This window comes from Astatotilapia calliptera, chromosome 11, assembly GCF_964374335.1.
Source record: "Astatotilapia calliptera chromosome 11, fAstCal68.1, whole genome shotgun sequence".
Classification (NCBI taxonomy): domain Eukaryota; kingdom Metazoa; phylum Chordata; class Actinopteri; order Cichliformes; family Cichlidae; genus Astatotilapia; species Astatotilapia calliptera.
In genome coordinates this window covers 22,887,559-22,900,450 of record NC_137432.1, presented here as the reverse complement: position 1 = coordinate 22,900,450, position 12,892 = coordinate 22,887,559, and the positions used below count along the sequence as shown (strand labels likewise).

Here is a 12,892-nt window from a genome sequence, read left to right as displayed (position 1 = left end):
AGCACTTTGGTCTGCCTGGTGTGTTCGTAAAGTGCTATACAAATAAACAATGATGATGATGATGTTTGGATTCTGTTTTTACATTTATCCTTTACTTTCAAAGCATTATTTAACTGAGGCTGCAGCTGAAAGAATAAAAATGAAGACTGTATTTTATATATTAATGAATCAAAAATGTGGCTGTAACCCATGAGATTCTCCCTTCTTTTAATAACAGAGATGTGATATTGATAAATCTGTTCTTTCCTGGCTTGAAATAGGCTCAATATTTTAATTTATTTGCTCATTTCCAGTCTTACTTTTTCTGCAGCAGCTGCTTAATCTCACCATATTTTTCCCATAGCATAGTTTCAGTTTCCTTTTCAAAATCAGCCACCCTGCTGCCACTGGATGTATATATAATCGGTCAGATGGTGCCAACACCATTCCTTTCCTGAGAACTTAAAAAAGGAAAACCTGGGTTAATTCAACAACTTGATAGCCAGCTTTGTGTTAAACCAGCGGTCCCCAACCCCCGGGCCTCGGACCGGTACCGGACCGTGAGTCGTTTGGTACCGGGCCGCGAGAGTTGAGGTTCAGGTGTGAAATATATAGTTTTCAGGGTTTTTATCGGTTTTCAGGGTTATTTTGTTATCGTTTTTATCGTTTACTAGGTTTTCCTTGGTCTTTTCACGCGTTTTCTTTTTTTCGGTACCGGTACTAGTTTTATTTTGTTGTATTTATCCGCGACAACTTAAAGGCCGGTCCATGAAAATATTGTCGGGCATAAACCGGTCCGTGGCGCAAAACAAAAAAGGTTGGGGACCGCTGTGTTAGACTAAGTGAATCCAGAAAACAGAAAGATATTTGGGGTATTTATTTTAGTTGGCTCTTTGGACAAGGCTCAGATCTCTTCAGGCAGGCTATTACAAAGCTGAGGGCCCCTGATGGAAAAGCTGTGAACAGACATAGAGCTACAGTCAGGACCCAGACTCAGACAAGTTTTAACAAGGGATGAGTAAAATCTTAAAATCTATTGTAAAATGTTCAGAAAGCCAGTGGAGGCAAGCCAAGAGAGGGGTGATGTGATTCTGTCTGCTAAAACCAGTAAGAAGCTGAGCTGCTGAATTCACAACCAGTTGGAAGTGAGACAGTAGTTTTCCATTAGCGAGCAGACAGAGAGGATGGAGTTACAATAGTCCAGTCATTTTAATGTGAGGGGTAAAGCTAAGGGCTGGATAGAAAATAATACCTGAATACCAGTGGGGTTTTTGGAAACAGGCTCAGTGATGTTTAGTGAATAATAGGAATTCTGATTTTGTGGTATTGAGTCACCGAACATTTTTCAATGTTTAACATTACTGAGACTATCCCGAGGTAGTTATCATGAGGCATATATCTGTGTGCCACAGGTATCTTGGTGAGTTTTCAAAATATTATCAGGTAGAAGCAAAATCAGACTGAATTTCAAACCTTGCCAAACACCACAGATAATGTGATCTGTAAATAAAGAGAAATCACCTGGTGATAGGTGACGGTTCTCCACCTGTCACACTGCAAAACACTTTTGGAAGAAGATGATGATGAACGCACGTCTGAAGTCCACTGCTGTTCTGACAAAGCAACAAAATGTTTTGACCACCTTTGTTTAACAAGGTGGATTTTTTTTTCCCCATTTTGGTGGAAGTGATTTATTAATTGACACACAAGGTTTAGACTTTTTTGCAGGCTAACAACAGTACGTGGCTGCATTTATAAACAGTATTTCTATGTATTTCCCCCTTTGTTCTCACTGTTACTGTAGCAGTGTCTTTTACAGCTAATATTGATCTCTGCCTTATAATTGTTTATTTGCTTTCAAAAATGATTTTAAATTGTTTACAATGTCCTTAACAAGCCGTAAAGAAATCTGGGAGATGCTTTTTAACAGCATTTGAACTTGATAAGAATAAACAATCTATCGAAATTTGCTCAGTGTGTTAATGTGCATATTGCATTTTACTGACATAGCCATTGGGTGTCACCACTACTCTGTGAATACGCTAGTGTCAGATCAGACTAGCTCAAAAGCAAGACAGATTTTAAATATTGCTTCCTGGTATAAATTAGAAAGTGAAAAAACCCTAAAACACATACACACATATATATATAATATTTCCTGTGATTTTAACTGATTTAATAACTGTTAAAGACAGCTGGACAATAGCTACTAAAAATACCATCACCCAGACAGCTCTGCGTATTATATCTCCTCCAAAAATAAAGCTGCTCTTTATGTCCACCAATCCAGAAAAACTGAATGAATCCATCATAAAATGATGGAGGATGACTGACATGTAGTCACAGATAACCGCATATCATAAAGTCTGCAGGGTATATTGAGAAGGGATGCATGGATGATGAGTTTTAGCACAGGTCAGGGCATCCCCATGTCTCTAAACCTGACCGACTCCAACAAACAGCTTCTCCGTCTTTAGAGGAGCAGTCATTTCGCTGCATTTCTCACCCACTCTCTCAGTCTCTCTCTTCCTCACCCTTTCTCCTCCTTTCCCTGCTCTGCTGCTGCTGGTGTTGAGCTCTCTCCACTTGTTTTCTACAGCCTCTCTTTCTCTTCACATCCCCATTTTTCCTCACTTTACATGTTTAATCTTCCTTCATCTTCACCTTCTCCCTCTATTTCTCCTTTTACCACTCTTTCTCTGCCGATACAGAGGAATGCAGAATGAAGCAAACTGTGGCTCTGTGGCTGTTGATACTTGCGACTCTGCTCCGGGGTGAGTGACTTTCACTGCGCTTTGAGCGAGACTGTGCTCGAACAAGTGTGTGTTTCCTGTTCTGCATGTGCTGTTGCATGTAAAGGTAGCGGATCATAGTAACTGGGGACAAAGCAGCTGATTTAGACAAAGAGAGTGGCCACTTGTGCACAGCCGTACAGAAAAATGGATTTATTTTTATGATGAGCCTGCAACACCACGATGTAATCATCTCCACTGCAGATCCCATAGGTTTGGCTGAGGCTTAGATTTTTTAGATGCTGAGATAGATAGATAGATAGATAGATAGATAGATAGATAGATAGATAGATAGATAGATAGATAGATAGATAGATAGATAGATAGATAGATAGATAGATAGATAGATAGATAGATAGATAGATAGATAGATAGATAGATAGATAGATAGATCGTATGTTTTAGTTAGTGTAAATTTGAGTGCATTAATCTCACACCAATTACTATAGCACTTTTCATGTGCTTTTCCATTTTAAGCATATAGTAACTGTTTATAAGTTACTCAGTGTGCCTCCTGTATCCACCAGTGATCCAAATCAGGAGTGATTTGAAGCCCTCTCGGAGTTATAGGGTGAACAGACAAAGTTGCTGTGTGTGTCTGTCCAGGGTGTCTCAGTGTTTAATGGCCTCAGTATTTTCCGCATGGAATAAAGCTGACATTTTTACAGCAGTAGAAAACTCTGACAGTATGCTGGCGATCAATCAGCGATGTAAGTGATTAGAAAGAGTAGGCTTCTTTCTCTGTGCTCTCCCACCCGTTTCTCTTTGTTGCCTATGTTATCGTCTTACATCCTCTCTCGTATAGCTTTGCGCTCCATTTCACCTCAATTTGAGCTTGTCATCTGCTCCTCTGTTAGTGTGCCTCTTCTTCGCTTCTAGCCACCTATATAATTTCTACAGCACTCTACTCTAAACTCTATCATTGTAATCGCACCGTTTTTCTAAAATGTTTGCTCCCTGCCTTCTTTGACACAGCTTTCTTTTTGTGTCTGACTTTTACCTTGTGCTCTTATGTCTTTATTTATCTCTCTTTAAATTTTCTCTCCGTCCTTCTCCCCTCCCTTACACTCCCTTCCCCTCCCATGTTCAGTATCAATGCAGGGTCCTTACCAACGCTTTCTGCTCAAAGAGCTGCTGCGGGACTACAACCCCATGGAGAGACCGGTGGCCAACGACTCCCACAGTCTCACTGTTCAGTTCTCTTTTACACTAATGCAGGTCATGGATGTGGTACGTTTGGCATGAAACATGCATGCATTACAATCAGACAAGAAATAAAGTCACATTTTCCTCATTTTCCATAATGCATTTTTTTCCCTTTTATAATCAAAAGCTTCATTGCTTTTGAGATCGGGGCACGAATCCTCAGTCTTTCATTTATGTAAATTTAATTTCAGACACTTATTCTGTTTCCCCTGACAGCATGTTCTTGATTAACTTCAGTGCAGGGACAGTCACAAAAAGAGGAAAGTTATTAATGACTTGCATAATATAAAAATCTCTACTTTGGTAGATATCCACATGATTTTCTATCCCGTATGAAAGATTTTAAAAGGACATTTTTACCCATAAAGAGGATTGTGGACATTTTACATCACATACATTAGAAAAGCATAAGAAAGCACGGACGTGGGACACAATTACAAAAGCCAGAAATCATTTAAATATAAAGTCAGTGTACATTGTTTTAAGACCATTGTGCAACATGTGAGCTCATTCTTTCAAACACGAAATCATTTGTTCTCTCATTTTCTTTCTGCCATGTAAGGATGAAAAGAACCAGCTGCTCACCACAAACGCCTGGCTGCAGATGGTGAGTATAATGGATAACATTAATGTAATATTGATCTGTGTCTACCCAAAGCCATTGCAGATGCACAGTATCAACCTAGATGCAAGTTGGGTTTTAGTTTATATGCTGCTCAGCAGGGAACAGCTTCTTCCTTCAACCCCAAACATGACCTTATTATGAGTATCTTGAGAATTGGCTGAATCTGGGCCAAACGACTAAGCTGTTTGTCTCATGTCAGCGTTATTTTTTATAACCCATATCAAAGTTTTGCCTCAGACAACTTTACCATCTTCTGCTGAGATAAGGAATTCCCTCTTCACCAGGGAGAAACTTGTCAGAACTGTAACTGTAAAAGAGGAGAGACATACCGTAAAGTAGGGGTGCTAAACATAAGGCCAGTGGGCCAGAATTGGCCCGGCATGATTCCAGTCCGACCCACAGGGTGGATTTAGAAAATGTTAAAGAAGGTGTGAGTTCAGGATTTTTAAGAAAGGCAATTTATACTACACCAAAATAATAAAGTACCGCATAAAGTTCCTCTTCTTTTTAAAATATCTACTATAAAACAAAATTTCATTTTTTAAACTGGGGCCACTGTGAAATAAATAAATAAATGAGCTATGGGAACATTTTCATTACACATTTTCTCACAAGCCCCCAAAATCTTGTTGGCAGCTTCCTTTCATTTACTACAGCAGCATTTTTATCATGCAGAAAAACTGAGATGTACTGTGGAAATCACACTTCTTTTTCCTATATCAAGATATCTCATGGACTCGTTGCACTGACAAAAAAGGGAGTTTCACTCACCCGGCCCACTTAAGATCAATTTGGGCTGTATGTGGCCTATGACCTAAAACGAGTTTGACATTACTGCTGTGAAGGATAAGCTGCTTGTATATCTACTACGATATAGAAATCATAATGGGTGTGTCTTCCTTCAGTTTTTTTTATGTATTTGTGGAGAGTATTTTTTAAATATCATTTTCCATTCATGGAGTTGTAATTGTGTCTCCCAGCAGTGGTACGACCACTACCTGCAGTGGAACCAGTCAGAATATCCTGGAGTAAAGAACCTTCGTTTTACCCCCGACCAGGTCTGGACGCCTGACATATTGCTGTATAACAGGTATGTGACGTACAAATACGGGTGTGTGCAACCAGTGCTGCTGGTAATTGCTGACTGGTCACTGTGCTATTGTCCTTCAGCGCTCATGATAAGTTTGATGCGACTTTTAAGACCTATGTGCTGGTCAACTCCAGTGGTTTCTGTGAGTATTTGCCTCCAGGTACGTTTTAGCAGAGGTTTATATTTTCCTTCAAACCATTTAGACCTTTAATCATTCTGCATAATTGCACTATTATTAATGCTGCAGCGTTTCATTAAATAACTTCGTCTTCCTTTAATTCCACATGGCTGCACCACTGAGCAACATTCATTTTATTATCCAGTATTTACTTGCTTTTTCTTGTTATTTATGCATTTCAAGGAATTTTTATCAGCACATGTAATGTCGATGTGAGATGGTTTCCATTTGACATCCAGCGCTGTGAGCTGAAGTTTGGCTCATGGACATTTGATGGTTGGCTGCTGGACATCCAGATGAAGGAGGCAGATGTATCAGGATACATGGCCAATGGCGAGTGGGACCTACTGGGTAGGATCCGCTGTCAAAAGCATGGATGACAGACTGTGTTGCTTAGTAACTGTGCTTACATTAACACCATACAGTATTGCAATTGTAAAGACTCACTTAATGAATACATATTATATATGAGTGCATGTCTGATTTGTTGCCATAGAACCTGAAGAACATGAATGCTTTTTGCTATGATGTTTTATATTTCCATACACGTTTACATCCTTATAAAATATCCCATGCAACACGGAATCATAATTTTTATAGCATCAGTCCTTGGTTTCTACAGTCTCTTAAGGGCTCTGTTTTTATAATGCTGGTCCTGTGCCAGATTCTTCTTATAGTTCTGATTTACAGTATTGTGCAAAAGTCTTGTACTCATTATTTTTTAATACTTTGATAGGATAATATTAATTATATGTGCAGTAATTTACTAAACCTGTGTAAAAAACCCACCCAGAATATAGTATGTATGGCAAAAACCACAGCTTGTGCAATTCTAATGAGCTTCAAAGTCAACCCTTATTCATCAGCATGGCCTGAACTCTTTCTTTAAGCGTCTCCAGGAGTAATTCTCAAAGCTTCTTGAAGGAGATTCAAAGCTCTTCTTTGGATGATTACTGCCTTTTATGATCACACGCTGCTTCAATAATGTTGAGGTCCAATCTCTGGGGAGGTCAATCCATGACTGATAGTGTTCCTATGTGTGTTTTTCTATCCAGGTATCCTTTTACTGTATTGACAGTGTGTTTTGGATCATTTTGATGCTGAAAACTGCGGTTGCTGCCTATCAGATGCTTTCTAGATGAGTTGCATTATGGATCAAATTCTGATAGTACTTTTCTGCATTCATATTTCCATCAGTTTTAACACCACCACTAGCTGAAATGCAGCCACAAACCATGACAGAGCCTCGGCTGTGTTTAAAGGATGGCTGTCGAAACTTACTGTTGTACCTCTCTCCTGACCTTGACAATGATTTGAACTTCAAATTTGAAGTCATCCTTCCATCCTGTTGAACTGATTTTCAGTCCAGTTCTTGAGTAGTTTGGCATACCTCGGCCTTTTTCTCCTTGTCTCCCTTCCTTAAGAATGGATTCTTGACAGCCTCGCTTCCACTGAGGCTTTCTGATGACAGTAGATGCATCAATGGAATGGCCAGATACATCTCAGGCACTGTGTCAGGTGGTCTTTGCTGCATTTTTTTTTTTTTTACTGTTTTTTAAGGACATGACTTTCAGATACCGTTCATCTCTGGTGGATTGTTTTTTAGACCTCCCACTTCTTTTTTTGTCCTCCACTTGTCCAGTTTCCTCAAATTTATTAAGGACACATTGCCCACCTTGCCCAGATATGCCAAGTTTTCAGCTAATAGTACTTTGGGAATCACCTTGTGGGTGTAAAAACACTATTTTATGCCTGTCAAACTGTGTTATCTTTGGCATGTTTCCTAGATTGAAATAAAGAAATTTGAACAAATTCAATGTTTTTTGCAATAGGCCGCTAGTGTCTAATAAAGTAATACAATTTAAAATAGTTCTTAGCTAACTTGTCTGCTGTTAAGTGTACACACAACACTGGTTCATCCCTTGAGATAGGCACATTTTTTACACTTGAATGATTCCCAGGTCTGTGTTAAGTGGCTTAACAAACAAAAAAATGTGAAAGACCTTCAGAGAGAGGAGAGAACTATTGCTCATGTCGATTTTAAAAAAAGAATTCAAGCAAGTCTGTCTTCTCGGAAGCAAAATATAAAGAAATGACTCGAGACTGTTGCACAGTATTGGATATACATGCAACTTTCCCCACATACAATCACAAATATTCAGTGGATGCACCAAAATACATTTCATTAGTTATATTGATTTTCTGATATTCTTTATTTTTTGCTTCCCTGCTTTCTCATCGCTTACGCAGTTCCTATATCTCTATGCTTCCTAATTTTTCTCAGAGGTCCCAGGAGGTCGTAATGAGGTTTTCTATGAATGCTGTGTAGAGCCTTACCCCGACGTTACTTTTGTGGTGACGTTACGCAGAAGGACCCTGTTCTACGCTCTCAACCTCCTCATCCCCTGTGTGCTCCTCTCCTCCATGACCCTGCTGGTCTTCCTGCTGCCTGCCAACTCTGGGGAGAAAATCAGTCTGGGTGAGGAATAATAAGTGACCAGGGGAGCAGGGACAAGGCACAGTCTGACAATAAGCAAGGGAGATAATGAAAAACAAGAGGTGAATCTGCTTCTAAGATAAAATATGTTCTCTAGCTGCATATTATTCCTCACTCCTCTTGAGAAGGCAATGGCTTATTTCACTCCAGTGTTTTTCCAGCAGTCTTTCTCTGTTAACAATATTGGAAAACCTTCAGTCAGAGCCTTTGTACAGTGTCAGGAGGGATGTCGTGGTAGGGAGGAAAGACAAAGGCAGAAAAGATGAGAGGGAAGATGAAAAACAGTAAAATCGAATAAGTTTTCCTGGGAGTGTCAGTAATCCAGATGATTATGGCGAGAAGTCAAGTACAGCATACCAAATATACAGTTCTACTAAGTTTACTCATGTATTTTCTTCTCTTAAGGGCTTTTTCTTTTTTCTTTTCTTTTTTTGCAACCCACGACTCCCCGGTGTCTTGTGTTGGCCTCCAGGCATCACAGTTCTGCTTTCTCTGACTGTCTTCATGCTGATGGTTGCAGAGATTATGCCCGCCACTTCAGATTCTGTACCACTGATAGGTCAGGGGTTTTTTTTCGACTGCATGTGAATTTGCATGTCAGTGTTGGAGATTTTGCAGGATGATAATCCCGTTTATAGCCAACAGATTAGTAGCAAAGTCTCACATGTGTTTCAGGTCAGTATTTCGCCAGCACCATGGTGATAGTTGGGATGTCAGTGGTAGCCACAGTCATCGTCCTCCAGTTCCATCACCATAACCCCGACAGTGGACACATGCCACGCTGGGTAAGTTGTGACAGTGAGTGAGATATTATACACAATGCAATACATATTTATCTGAAGTGTGTTTATGTGTGTGACTCCCTGTTCTTTCATTCGATTTGTATCTGTGTCCGTATCTTTCAGGTGAATTTAGTTCTGCTGCAGTGGGTTCCTTGGTTTCTGCGAATGAAGCGTCCAGGTGAGGGAGTGGTGCCTACTCTTTCCAACAGTCAGGCAGACTTCCAAAGCAAGACCCTGTCCTCTCCAACCACCACCACCACCACCATCCCCACACCAGCGCCCTCCGTCCTCCCACAGGGCCTGAACTCCTTGCAGGCCAGCCTGGCACAGCTCAACCTCCCTTTGCCACACTCACTGCCTCACCGTTCAAACTCTCAGGCTATCATCCTCCCTAATCCCATTCACAGAGATCCCAGTCCCAACCCACAACCCCAGCCTAATGGGCATCTGCCTTACATGGGATTCCAGACCTTCCACACCACAGCAGAGCTGGAACCGATCCAGAGAAACAGAACCACCAGTCATGGTAGGGGTAACAGTGAACTAGGAGAAGGAGAGGGAGCAGGAGCAGGAGGGGGACCAGTCCGCAATATACCACTTCATCACCAACACCAATCTTCTAAGTTTGTGAGCCCCACACAGGAACTTCCAGTGTGCCTGGACCCTGACCAATTAACCACAGCTTCTGGAGTCTGCGGCTTAGAGGCTGGGACTGGGAGATCAGCTGTGTTGCATGCCCACAGTGGGATGATTCGATCTGTGGCAGTGGACAACCAGCTGCAGGCTCTTCTGGCAGAGGTGCAGTTCTTAGTTGAACGTGTTCGTGAGCAGGACCGTCAGTTGAGCTTGGCAGAGCAGTGGCAGTTTGCCGCGGCGGTCATCGACCGGTTGTGCCTGGTTGGATTCAGTGTTTTCAACATTATCTGTACCATCGCTATCCTTATGGCTGCACCCAACTTTGGAATAGCACTCTCGAAAGACTTCCTCTAAGAGGCAAAAAAAGACATTTGATAGACCAAGGAGGTGTTAAGAGATGACACAGATACGGACGTGCTGGAAGCACAATTGCTCTCTAAGGCAGTCGGAAGTAAACAGCGAGTATTTCATGGACCGTGACACGTCAGTTTCGTCCTTTATCCTGTATACTGTAGACCTCATCATGCCTCCAACACTGTTACAGTGCTTTGTTTCATTATTTAATGATGGTTTGTGGACTAACTAACATATATTTAGTCTAGAAATAAATGCTTTTTGTGAAATAGACGCCTTAAAGATAGTTATCCCACAGCCTGACTTTATTAAATTTGTAAAATAGGATTACAGCTGCCCAGTCAAGAGAAACTAGACATAGAGGTTTTAAAGCAGAACTTATGTAAGAGTTTAAAAGTTCAGGGTTACATGAAGCTTAGCTTTGTGTACTGAGTATTAGTGAAAACTGTTATTTCTTAAATCTGCAGTGCCCATATTTTGTTAACAGTATCAAGGTGGTGTATGGGTTTCAATTGAATTCATTTTCTTTCAAGGTTTTCTTTTAGAAGGATGTCTATGCCTGCAAAAAATGTGATGAATCAGAGGCACTACGGATGAACTTCTGCATCTTCTTTAGCAACTGTGTTTGCTTGAGTTGGTAGTGAAGTGCTAAAAAACACCTCTCGCATACCGTCAAGGGAATATTTTCTGTCTATTGCATTTTAGTTTCTGTAAACTTACACACTGCATCGACGTGATGTTTCAAACATGCCCTCTGTTTATCGTTAAGGAGGATGCTTTTTGATTATCTATGAGAGCTTACTGCACTGAAAAGAAATGTTTCAAAACTCCTTATTTTGTTCATGATTTGTAATATTATAGTTTATCTGCTCTGGTGTCAGTAAAATTCAGACTGCAAAGGAAGAATCGATGATTAGTCATGTAAATTTCCCAAGGCTTTTATTTAATTACATGCATTACTCTCGCTCATCTATTGCCACGCTCGCGCTGTTGTGTATGCAGAAAAATGCAGTCCCTGTGATTGTGATTTTTAATGTAATGTATGATGTTGGACACTTTATTACCAGGGCTGTGACAGACTGAGCTGTAAGTAATGGCAGTAGAAATAAACAATCTTGTCTTTTGTATTCTCTACACATGCATCAAATTTTCAGTCTTTTCCCTCGTTCGCCTCCTCCCAGTCCAAGTTTTCAAAGCGACGTAGGAACAGAGGACAGGGGGAGTGAAGGAGAAGGGGAACAGCCAAAGAGGAAAAGGGAAGATAGAGGTAATGAAGCACAGCAATAGAGAGGGCAAAAGGAAAAAAGAGAGGGCGTCGCAGGAAGGGAGGGCTTTGCAGAGAGACACCGACAGAAAGGATGCAGAATGAAAGAGACGACGAATAGAACAAGGTGGTCTCATGACTTGGTTGAGAGAAACAGAGGAGGGAGCAAAAAAATGTGCTGAGAAAGCGGCAAGAGACCAATAAAGTTTTTTAACTGATTGCTCGTTAATGAGACAGGGGAAGGAAGAACGTGAAGAACAAACGTTCCCTCCTCCTCCTCCCTCTCCTCTATACTGCTGCTGAACTGTACTGTGTCTAGCATTTATGGGTGACTTGATGTTTATTCAGAACTGGAAGAGGATGTCCTCACTGGGATTTATGTGATGATCTTGGCAAAAATTCTCGTTTAAAATGATTGACTGGGAAATAATGCAAGCACATTATGAGGATTGAATTTGGCAAATTGGTGTCTTGGCACAGCCGGACTCGCACCTTTACCCCGAGGCTATTAATTTGACTTGTCCTCTATGTGCTGTAGGCTAGTTCACTATTGGAGAAATCTCTGTGTATTTCAACGGCCTACTGAACTCCTTTTGTCTGTAAAACTGGGCTGCTGAGAGATGCACTACAGCGCAGGTAATAAATCTGAGATACTCTCCTCCTTCACTGGCTCTTTCCTCCACCTGCTTTGTGTCGACAGCTCATGCAGATCTGTTTATTGGGAGGAGATGCACACTGAGTCATCCAAACAGACGAGCACAATGCAGCGGGATGCAGAAGACGCGTCGTGTCTATCAAGGGGCCACTGCAATCTGTGGCTGCAGCTGTCGCACGTACCTGCGCGCACACACACACACACACACACACATCCACGGATACCAAGAGCAGCGCAAACACAAACCCACGCACACATCGAGTTGTAAAGTAAGGGCTCTGCTGCAGACCTAATGCAGTAACCACTCATGGTCCTGAAGCTGTCTCTTTCTGTTGCTTCAGATCGCTTCCACACAAACTGTTCACTTACGGCTGCTTGTGCAGTGCTCTTGCTTTGCAATTTTTTTGCTTATGTGGGAAAAATAAGGCAGGGAGACAATCTAAAAGGATGGCGTAATCGCTGAAATACCATTTTGTCTTGTATTTTAATAAAGTTTAATTGATCAAAATGTGAAAAAGCTGCTGAACTCAAATAAGCTGAAACTTGTTTTTATAGTTCACTCACTTGCCAATCAGCTTTTGCCACAGTCAGCATGACAAGCAGGAGCTGTCAGGTTGCCAGCCCATAATAGGTTTTCCACAGAAGCTCACTCCTTACTTAGATGTAAACTGAAGAAACCCACCAGTGCAGCGAGAATATGCAATATGCACACACACACACAGACTTAGACAACCGAGACAGTAAGGGTGATCACTTAGCCACTGTAACAACACTTATCTATTAATATTTTAACTCTAAAGTGTTGAATTTTATATATCAAAATTTATCTATAAT

General features: G+C 41.0%; 1 protein-coding gene across 1 annotated transcript; it reads left to right on the top strand.

Moving 5' to 3' along the window:
* The first annotated feature begins 2,469 nt into the window (after positions 1–2,469).
* LOC113032018 (neuronal acetylcholine receptor subunit alpha-7-like) lies at positions 2,470–11,273 on the top strand. Its single transcript, XM_026184654.2, has 10 exons — positions 2,470–2,753; positions 3,862–4,001; positions 4,540–4,584; positions 5,583–5,692; positions 5,773–5,852; positions 6,054–6,221; positions 8,155–8,349; positions 8,840–8,926; positions 9,043–9,152; positions 9,273–11,273. The coding sequence occupies exons 1-10, from the start codon at positions 2,702–2,704 to the stop codon at positions 10,137–10,139; spliced, it is 1,854 nt and encodes a 617-aa protein (XP_026040439.2). The 5' UTR covers positions 2,470–2,701; the 3' UTR covers positions 10,140–11,273.
* The last annotated feature ends 1,619 nt before the right edge of the window (positions 11,274–12,892 follow it).

Excerpts from the sequence above, each read along its gene's own strand:
- LOC113032018 (XM_026184654.2), top strand. The coding sequence starts at position 2,702 with ATGAAGCAAACTGTGGCTCTGTGGCTGTTGATACTTGCGACTCTGCTC. Across the intron at positions 2,754-3,861 it reads ACTTGCGACTCTGCTCCGGG|TATCAATGCAGGGTCCTTAC; the intron begins GTGAGTGACTTT and ends TCCCATGTTCAG. Across the intron at positions 5,693-5,772 it reads GACATATTGCTGTATAACAG|CGCTCATGATAAGTTTGATG; the intron begins GTATGTGACGTA and ends ATTGTCCTTCAG.